General features: G+C 38.9%; 2 protein-coding genes across 2 annotated transcripts; both read left to right on the top strand.

Moving 5' to 3' along the window:
• The first annotated feature begins 581 nt into the window (after positions 1-581).
• Positions 582-4,605, top strand: LOC111430381 (3-oxoacyl-[acyl-carrier-protein] synthase 3 A, chloroplastic). The gene is made up of 8 exons (XM_023066603.1): positions 582-1,123; positions 1,559-1,707; positions 2,072-2,211; positions 3,309-3,414; positions 3,505-3,623; positions 3,754-3,818; positions 3,898-4,120; positions 4,199-4,605. Exons 1-8 carry the CDS (start codon positions 933-935, stop codon positions 4,418-4,420), a joined length of 1,215 nt encoding a protein of 404 aa, XP_022922371.1. The 5' UTR covers positions 582-932; the 3' UTR covers positions 4,421-4,605.
• Positions 4,606-6,667: 2,062 nt separating this feature from the next.
• Positions 6,668-10,108, top strand: LOC111430259 (acid beta-fructofuranosidase). Its single transcript, XM_023066431.1, has 7 exons — positions 6,668-7,264; positions 7,435-7,443; positions 7,527-8,383; positions 8,456-8,617; positions 9,199-9,434; positions 9,507-9,594; positions 9,672-10,108. The coding sequence occupies exons 1-7, from the start codon at positions 6,844-6,846 to the stop codon at positions 9,957-9,959; spliced, it is 2,061 nt and encodes a 686-aa protein (XP_022922199.1). The 5' UTR covers positions 6,668-6,843; the 3' UTR covers positions 9,960-10,108.
• The last annotated feature ends 10 nt before the right edge of the window (positions 10,109-10,118 follow it).

Below are 10,118 nucleotides of genomic sequence, written 5' to 3'. Positions count from 1 at the left end.
GGCGGGGGGGGGGCCCTTTTTTTTTTTTTTTCTCTCTCTCTCCTCTCTCCTCAGAAGGTGTACCGTTACAAAAATGAAACATTGTTTATAAGGGTGTGAAAACCTTTTTTAATATATGCATTTTAGAATCGTGAGGAGACAATGTGTCAGTGAGTAGACCATTACAAATGGTAGTAGGGACGCTCGCTCCAAAGAGATAAATTGTAAGATCACACGTGAATTGAGAGAGAGAACTAAACATTTTTCATAAGGGCCTGTATCTTATTTGCTGAGCTATCTTTGAATGGATGGTCTACAAAAATTTTACCTCATTTTTTGATAGACAGTAGAAAGAGAACGATTTTAATATAGAAAATGGAGAATAGTGGTTTAAGAAACAAAGTAGGTGAACAACCTTCAACCTTACATTGTGAAATGGATTTGCATCTCCATTTTGTTGGACTTTTTGTAGCCTACAAATCCCAGAAGGAAATGGGAGTTAGATCATGAACATTAGGGTCTTAAAATTCCTTTACATTTTGGAACTCTCGAGATTATGCGTTAAATGGGCAAAGATTTATACGTTTTCTTATTTGTTTCCCACTAATTACTAGAGACTTATAAATCAAAAAATCAAATCTTGGTGGGGGAAGGGCAAGGAAATGTGTCTGAATCCTTCTTTTTGAGCTACAATCGCTAAACATTGGACAGTCCGCTATTTGGGTTTTGGAGTAATCGCCCCATTTCTCTCTCCCCTTCTCCCCGCGTCTTTCTTTTTCTCGCGGACATTTCAAGGATTCTGCAGATTAAGCATTCGAAATCGGCGTTCTGATCTTTTCCCTCTTATGGGTTCTGGATGCTGTTTTCATCCCGTTTTCGGCTTGCTGTGAGTTCTTGTAACTTTCCCAACTCTCCCTCTATTTCTGTCTTGTGGGTTCTAAGTGTTTGGTGAAATGGCCAATACATCTGGGTTCTTTGCAACATCACTCCCGAGTCTAAGGCCCAGGAATTTGCCGTTAGTACCCAGTTTTCGATCTGGGTTTAGATCATCTGATGGAATATCCAAAGTAATATTCTGTTCTAGTTCTATTGGGACAGAGAAAGTTTCTTCTGGAGCTTCTCCTTCTGAATCTCGCCTGCCCAGGTAAATCCCTGTTCCTCATTTTCCCTCTTCAATTTGCATGTGGTTTGATCGTTTGCTTGTTTTGTTTTTGGGTTGAGATTGCTTGCATTGTTTACAAGTTGTTAGTGGAACTTAATTTGGGTCTCTTAAATCAATGAATTGAATGGATTGGCGCATGAAAAGCCATTATTGAATCATCATTTAGCTACCAATTAGCAGAAACTCTTGAGCCGATGATTTATTTGAGCTGACCTAGTTGCTGTGGTATATTGGATAAGCTCTGGCCTTATGATAAAAACGTTTGGTACCTCAATAAAAGGTTATAAATGGCTTCATCATTTGATGTTTTGTGTATTTTACTTGAATGGGACTTTCAGTTTGAAGATAATGCTGTAGATGATCTTATACTGATTCAGTCAGTCAGTCACAGTAAAGAAAAAACATGTACTTTTACAGGCTTGTCAGTAGAGGCTGCAAGCTAGTTGGGTGTGGCTCAGCTGTACCAAGTCTTCAGATCTCGAACGATGATCTTGCCAAATTGGTTGATACAAATGATGAATGGATATCTGTTCGCACCGGGATTCGCAATCGAAGGGTGATTTCAGGTGTGTGCTATCTCATGAAAAACCTACCGCCATTTGCATAACTTCATTCGGTTTTTGTTTAGATTCTAGCTGCCATTCTTGAATCTTGGGCTTGATCTTTGGTAAACATCATTAGTTTAGTTACTATAGGGATTTTACTAGCCAATTATTTCCGTTTAGTATTTGATTTTCTTGTACAATATAGAATGTGGAACAGGAGTTCTTCTTTATGATGATCCTATGTTGCTTAGCCTTTCATGAGTTCTTTTGAACGACGGAGTGTCTACTCGAAAACTTCATGGCTTTCTAGTTATGAGGTTCGTAGCGTTATATGTTCACGGGATGGTGGTTTTAAGATTTAAAGCTTTCCACTTCTGATTCACAGGAAAAGATAGAAGCCTGACAGCTTTAGCAGCAGAGGCAGCAAGGGGAGCTCTTCAAATGGCTCAGGTTGATCCTGATGATGTGGACTTGATATTGATGTGCACTTCAACACCAGAGGATCTTTTTGGGAGTGCTCCACAGGTATATGTATAAGCTCAGTAGATCATTTATCCCAATATTGAACTATTAATGGATCTGAAGTAGAATAGATAGAACATATGCTAATGAAATACTTGCCTTAAAACTGAACTTCTGGGCTGGATTTTGGTCAGGTACCTCAACTCGACCTAGTTTACGTAGGTAGTGCTGAACTCCTCTTTAAAAGACCCAACCATTAACTCTGACTATTTATTGAGTATGCACTGTTGGATGACTCGCTTATTGTTGTTATACTTATATAACGTCTTTCTGATCCCAATATTAGACCTTTTATATGTAACAGCCTAAGCCCACCGCTAGCAGATATTGTCCTCTTTAGGCTTACCCTTCCGGACTTCCCCTCAAGGTTTTAAAACGTGTCTATTAGGGAGAGGTTTCCACACCCTTGTAAGGAATGTTTTGTGTCCCTCTCCAACCGATGTGGTATCTCACATTATATTTGTTCATTTATGGATCCTTATCCAACTGTTTCGAAATTTTTTCTTGCTTCGGTGGCCCAAAGAATGGTTATGCCTATGTTGTGGGAGAGCTTGATGGACTTTTTAAGATCTATCAACCTTATCTCTTGGGTCTAGTGGTTAAAAATATAGTTTCCTAAAAGAAAGTTGTGAGTTCAAACTATTCCAAGCCCATTGAGGACAGTGTCACAAATATGTATTAAGGATTAACTCATAGAATGCTTGTGTGACCATTGCTTCAACCTTTGGTTAGAGAATCGTGATAAATATTCTTAACGTTGCAAGTATCGAGGGGTGTTCTGTTGGCTGGTTCATTTTGTTGGTTCCGTCCGATAACTAACTTGGTTAACTATTTTTGCTCTTATGGATGTCGGTCAGGAGGTTTCGTATAATTCCTAGTTGGATTAGCTTTGGCTTATGCACCCTACCCCATTCTACAAGATTGGCCATTTCTGTGGCTTGTTATTGTACTGATTGATCTGTGCAGTTTACCGAGATGCGTATTTTGAGTGAAATTATCCTATTTTAGCGAACTTTGGCGTTCAGTTGATTTTTTTCTTTCGATATTACTGGATCTATCCAAACTTTATGCTGTTCTAATTATGCTCCACTGCTTCCCAGGTCCAAAAAGCTCTTGGTTGTAAAAGAAATCCTCTGTCTTATGATATAACAGCTGCATGTAGTGGATTTCTACTGGGTTTAGTATCAGCTTGTAGTCACATAAGGGGTAAAGAGTCCTGGTTTGTTCTTGTTGCTTGGATCATTGTCCACCTTGGGTTTTAAAGGAATAATGAACCACCTTACCTGGTAACTGCAGGAGGTGGATTTTCTAATGTTCTTGTCATTGGTGCTGACGCTCTTTCTCGCTATGTCGACTGGTCTGATAGAGCATCCTGTATTCTTTTTGGAGATGCTGCTGGTGCTGTACTCGTGCAGGTAAAAGTTCTATAATGGGTCGGTATACGACAGCAACTGTTTGCTAATAAGACCCCGATATGTGTAGTATATCGCATACTGATTGCTGACGTTTATTAAGAGTTCCTTTGAATAACTTATTTGGTTTCAGGCATGTGATACTGAGGAAGATGGTTTATTTGGTTTTGACTTGCATAGTGATGGGGATGGCCAAAGGTATGCTTTTTTTCTGATATTCGTCGTCGTTCCATTTTATCGGTTTTGTGAGATGTTACGAAACGTAAGTCTGGAACAGGCATTTGAATGCTGGGATCAAGGAAAAAGAAATGGATCAAGAATTGGGTTCTAATGGCTCTGTGGTTGGTTTTCCTCCAAGAAATGTCACATATTCTTGTATTCAAATGAATGGCAAGGAAGTGTTTCGATTTGCGGTCCGCTGTGTGCCACAGTCGATCGAGGCTGCCCTTCAGAAAGCTGGTCTCAATTCATCAAACATTGATTGGTTGTTGTTACATCAGGTATCTGATACTCTGACTTCGGATTGTCTGTAATTTGAACGGGTTGATAAGTTAGAATGTTGGTTGATGAATATGCAGGCAAACCAAAGGATCATCGACGCAGTTGCTAGTCGATTAGAGGTTCCATCGGAACGTGTGATATCGAATCTGGCAAACTACGGGAACACAAGTGCAGCTTCGATTCCATTGGCATTGGACGAAGCGGTTCGGAGCGGGAAGGTGAAGGCAGGACATACAATTGCAACATCAGGATTTGGAGCAGGTCTAACCTGGGGGTCTGCAATTATTAGATGGGGTTGAAACTGGTGCATAGTGACAATGACACTTAGAGTTTGAGAATCCAATCCCCCTTGGCTTCTACTTTGTTTCTTTGGCTTTCTTTGTTTTAGAGATTTTGAACACTATAACTCAACTTTCATTCTTTCTTTTTGACTCAAATAATTCTGCTTCTGCTCCTTAATTTAATGTACCTTCCCTTCTCGATCCTCGATCCTCGATCCGTGTCTATTTAGTCCATAAATTTTAAAAAATTATCGTGTCAGTTTTTTTCACGATCTCTATGGTAATAAATCTCATCAAAATAACGACTTTGGCTTTGGCTTTATAATTTATAAACAAATTTGGTTTGTGGATCAATAGATAGTTAATTCGAAAGACAGGAAGTGAATCTTCTTGTGTATGATACATATTTCTTGTGTATGATACATATTTCTTGTGTATGATTCGTTAAAATCATTAGTATTTGTGATATCAATATCTTGATCTTCGAGTTTAGATTGTCGGTAAAAATTACGACACGTTTGACTTTTCTTGAACGAATTTGATGATCTTGCGCCATTTTTTTTTTTTTTTTGTCTTCTTCGTCTGGGTCAATGGATTGTTAGGTTATGAAGTCTACATATGCGGTAAAATGCTTCTATAGTAAGTAGTAGTAAGTAGTATGTACCGTAAATGGCTATATATGGTAGACAATTACTAATAACACCCTAATCGATAACGATTAACCGGAGTTACTAATGACAGATAATTTGCTTTGAAAACTAACCATAAATCAAAACATTTTATATAAATTTATAAACAACAAAAACACATGTACATAAAACAAATTCAGAAAATGATCCTCTGAACCCTCTAGCTTGGCTGTCTTGTCATCTCGGTTGCTCTCCATCACATCCATCTGAAAAGAAAAATTAAAATAATTTTGATGATTAAATTAATTTACTCGATAGCTAACTTACAAGTTTAATTATTATTACTGTTTCTAGCTATTTTAAAATTTTATTCACAACTGTGATTCTTAGTTTCTTTTACTAGGATCGTTTGTTTCTTAAGAGGTATTTCAGCTACTTCTAGCTTAAGTTATTGACTCTCTATAACCTTATTTAGAATTTTCAGACTCACTTAAGACTCGCTCTCAGTCAAATGCAGCTCGTCTACTCATTTCTTTGACAACCTGTAACATTATATAATCTAACATTCAGTAATCTTTATTGTTCTTAACTTAGCACACAGTGCGTTGGTCAAGAATTTCTCGGGAATTAGTAGACTAACTTTACTCATATATAGCCCATGTCTCAATAAACGGTAAGCATAACCTTTCTACTAACATTTATAGCATGCTCACATCTTATGCACGTATTCATATATTTATAATGTTCAATTCATGAAACATTTCGTTCTTCATCTATAGCGCTTACATTATATGCATGTAATCATAACGTACGGACAATTAATCATATCATCAACACATATATTATTACTATTTTAAGCTCTTAATCATGTAAATTTATTTTAGCGTTAATAAATGTGTATCAATATTCTTATTTTTTCGAGGTAGTTTCACACTATCAAAATTTATAATATAATTTATTAATTAGGCAGGCCAGTCATTTGGCGACATACTTTTTGTTATTATTATTAAAAAAATAGTTTTAATATAGAAAAAATAATAATTAAGTTATAATTCTCATTTTATATGGTATATATTTCTTAGATATATGTCTTTAATTATTTGAATGGTATTTAAATAATATATGTCTGAATTAATAAAGAATATATACATATATCTTACCTAAATTACTTTCGGTAGATAATTATTTTATTTATTTTTAAAATTTTGATGGAAAAAGTATATATATTTTTTAAGCAATAGTTCAATTTTTCATGCACGGTATAGGAAGACTTTTGGGGAATTCCAAAGCAAAGCCACGAGAGCTTATGTTCAAAGTGGACAATGCCATACCATTGTAGAGAGTCGTGATTCCTATAACATAGTCAGTGGATAATATCTACCATTGTAAAGAGTCGTGATTCCTATAACATAGACAATGTCAAGCACGGCTTAAAATCTTTATGAAAAAAAGAATGAGATGACATTGATTGAATGATAAGACAAATCTTTTTTATCGATACCTCAGACCAATCAATCGAGAGAAGAATGAGATGGAGATGATGAGTAAGAAATGATGATGTTATAATTGAATGATTACAAACCAAGAAATGAGGGGAGAGAAGGGAAGATGTTCATGGCTGAGGCTGTTTCAATCCTCCTTCCATATTAGTCAAACCTCCACATTTGGCTCTGTTTTTAGCTGATTTATCTCTCTCTACAGCACAGCCAAACGACAATACAACACCCCTTCTCCCTGCATTCCCCATTTATACCTCTCTTTCCCCCTTTCAACTTTCTCACCTCATTCTTCTTACTTTTCTGCAATACTCACATGGTGAAGTTGAACCCATTTTCTGCTTTCCCTGTCACCGCTGATACACCGCAAAATCTCCCTTTCTACAATCCTCTTCCTCATGAACCTGTCGAACCCGTTCAATCTCCGCCTATTCGCCGCCGACCCTTTAAGGGAGGCGTCTACATTTTTACTGGGTTGCTCTTGGTTGGCTTATTGGTCGCCATTATTTGTCAGAATGGCTTGGGACCTGCCGCCAAATTGCAAGGAAATTCCTACTTAATCTCCAAGTCGCCGAAGATATTTCGTCCGTCGTCACGTGGGGTGTCGGTCGGCGTGTCGGAAAAGGCAAATCCCCAATTTCTTGGCCGGACTCTCGCTTCGTTTCCTTGGAATAATAGTATGTTGTCGTGGCAGAGAACGGCATTCCATTTCCAACCAGAGCAGAATTGGATGAATGGTATTTTTCTTCTTCTTTCCCGCTTTCTTGGAGGATTTGAATAATGAATTCTTTCTTGTTTGTACTTTTATTCTTATGTGGGTTTGATGTGATTGAAATGTGATTTTGTGTTCTTTGTTTCTGGTTCTTTGATTGCGCTTTCTGGGGGAATCTACTTGTTTCTGGCTCAGATCCCAATGGTAAGAGATATTCATTTTGCCTTATCATTCAGCGTTGTGTGTGTTCTTCTTTTGAGTTTTTATGAGACTTGAAAACGTTACAGGTCCATTGTATCACATGGGGTGGTACCATTTCTTCTACCAATACAACCCACAAGCTGCAGTGTGGGGAAACATTGTGTGGGGGCATGCAGTGTCGAGGGATTTGATTCATTGGCTTCACCTTCCAATAGCCCTGCTTCCAGATCATTGGTATGATATCAATGGCGTTTGGACTGGTTCCGCCACTGTTCTTCCTGATGGTCAAATCATGATGCTCTACACTGGCTCCACAAAAGAGTCTATCCAAGTTCAAAACCTGGCATATCCAGCCAATTTATCTGATCCTTTGCTCATTGATTGGGTCAAGTTCCCTGGCAATCCAGTTCTTGTTCCCCCACCTGGTATTGATTTCAAGGACTTCCGTGATCCAACGACTGCGTGGCTCACCTCGGAAGGGAAATGGCGATTGGCGGTCGGATCGAAGGTCAATCGAACTGGGATCTCGTTGTTGTATGAAACAGAAGACTTCCAACGCTTTCATCTGTTGGACAATCTGCTTTGTGCTGTTTCTGATACTGGAATGTGGGAATGTGTGGACTTCTTTCCTGTATCTAAAACTGAGAACTATGGCTTGGATACGTCGGCTAATGGACCCGAGGTGAAGCATGTTATGAAGACGAGCCTTGACGATGATCGACACGATTACTATTCGCTCGGAACATATGATGAGAAGACTGGTACTTGGATTCCTGATGATCCCAAGACTGACGTTGGGATTGGGTTGAGATATGACTATGGGATATTCTATGCGTCCAAGTCTTTCTATGACCATAACAAAGGAAGAAGAGTGTTGTGGGGTTGGATTGGAGAGTCGGATAGTGAATTTGCTGATGTTCAGAAGGGATGGGCATCAGTTCAAGTAAGCCACTTGATTCTGTTCTTAGCTCCCAATTCATTCTTGATAGCATTGTAATACAATGATGTTTTGCAGAGCATTCCAAGAACTATCTTGTTTGATAATAAAACTGGGACCAATCTACTCCAATGGCCAGTCGAGGAAGTAGAAAGCTTGAGACAAGAAAGCCATGTGTTCAACAATTTGGTGGTCAAGGCAGGATCAGTGCTACCACTTGACGTTGGCATAGCCACTCAGGTTTGTTTACCATCACACCTTCCTTGTACATTTGTTGGAGAGGGGAATGAAGCATTCGTTGTAAGGATATGAAAACGTTTCCTTAGCAGTCGCTTTTTGAAATCGTGAGCAATATCTGCCAGCAGTGGGCTTAGACCGTTACAAATGGTATTAGAACTAGACACTGAGTTGTGCGTTAGCAAGGACGTTGGCCTCCAAAGGGTGGATTGTGAGATCCCACATCAGTTGGAGAGGGGAACGAAACATTTCTTATAAGGGTGTGGAAACCTCTCCTTAGTAGACGGGTATTAAAATCGTGAGGCTGACGGTGATACGTCATGGGCCAAAGCGGACAATATGTGCTAGTGCTGAATTGGGCTGTTACAAATGGTACCAGAGTTATACACTGGGGTGGATTATGAGATCCATCATCGGTTGGAAAGAGAAACGAAGCATTCCTTATAAGAATGTGGAAGTCTCTCCCTAAAAGATGCGTTTTAAAACCATGAGGCTGACGCAATACGTAACGAGCCAAAGCAGACAATATCTGCTAGCGGTAGGTTTGGGTTATTACACTAACAATCAGGTTGAAACTCCCACAGTTAGACATATCAGCAGAGTTCGAGTTGGATAAGGAAGCATTGGAGAAAGCAACCGAAACAAACGTAGAATTCAGCTGCCAAACAAGTGGTGGAGCAACGAAGCGTGGCGCATTGGGACCGTTCGGTCTTTCGATACTTGCAGACGAGAGCCGGAGCGAGCATACTCCAGTCTACTTCTATGTTGCAAAAGACCAAAATGGTAGTCTCAAGACATTCTTCTGCACTGATGAATCAAGGTATGCAATTAGTACTCCTCCACTTCAGTTTTGTCCAAGGAGATATTAAACTCAATGTTCTTGGCGCTTCAGATCCTCTGAGGCAAGCGATGTGTTCAAGCCAATATATGGAAGTGCTGTTCCAGTGCTTGAAGATGAAAAGTTCACTTTAAGAATCCTTGTAAGTTCAAGACTCCCTTCATATAAACATATCAGCTAGTTCATGAGACTTGATACTGAATTATGTGCGGCATCCAGGTTGATCACTCAGTGGTGGAAAGTTTTGCTCAAGGTGGAAGAACTTGCATCACATCAAGAGTTTATCCAACGAAAGCGATCTACGGAGCTGCTCGGTTATTCGTATTCAACAATGCATTGGATACCAACGTGACAGCCTCGATCACTGTATGGCAGATGAATCCTGCATTGATACGCCCATATCGTCCCGGTGGAGATGACTCATCTAAAAGTTCAGTTGTTTTTATACCGTTCTACCTGTTCCTATTGGTTTCATTGTTGCATCTGATCATATACAAGGGTGCGTGAGAGATAAAATTGTTTGATCGAGCTGTGTTGAGTTGAGTCAAGTCGAGTCGAACTAGTAAAATTGTGTTGGAAAAGTGTATTCCTCACGTTCCATTCATTCTTTTTAGTTTATTTGGGGGATTGATGAGAATAGTTTTTTTTTTTTTTTTTTTTTTTTTA

Source organism: Cucurbita moschata, unplaced genomic scaffold, assembly GCF_002738365.1.
Source record: "Cucurbita moschata cultivar Rifu unplaced genomic scaffold, Cmos_1.0 Cmo_Scf00033, whole genome shotgun sequence".
Lineage (NCBI taxonomy): Eukaryota > Viridiplantae > Streptophyta > Magnoliopsida > Cucurbitales > Cucurbitaceae > Cucurbita > Cucurbita moschata.
The sequence above is the reverse complement of the archived record's forward strand: the minus strand, read 5'-3'. Positions and strand labels throughout refer to the sequence as shown.

Bases quoted from the DNA above. Each gene is read 5' to 3' on its own strand.
- LOC111430381 (XM_023066603.1), top strand. From the start codon at position 933: ATGGCCAATACATCTGGGTTCTTTGCAACATCACTCCCGAGTCTAAGG. The intron at 3,415-3,504 runs GTAAAGAGTCCT...TGGTAACTGCAG, and splicing joins AGCTTGTAGTCACATAAGGG to GAGGTGGATTTTCTAATGTT. The intron at 3,819-3,897 runs GTATGCTTTTTT...AGTCTGGAACAG, and splicing joins AGTGATGGGGATGGCCAAAG to GCATTTGAATGCTGGGATCA.
- LOC111430259 (XM_023066431.1), top strand. From the start codon at position 6,844: ATGGTGAAGTTGAACCCATTTTCTGCTTTCCCTGTCACCGCTGATACA. The intron at 8,384-8,455 runs GTAAGCCACTTG...GATGTTTTGCAG, and splicing joins AGGGATGGGCATCAGTTCAA to AGCATTCCAAGAACTATCTT. The intron at 8,618-9,198 runs GTTTGTTTACCA...AAACTCCCACAG, and splicing joins ACGTTGGCATAGCCACTCAG to TTAGACATATCAGCAGAGTT.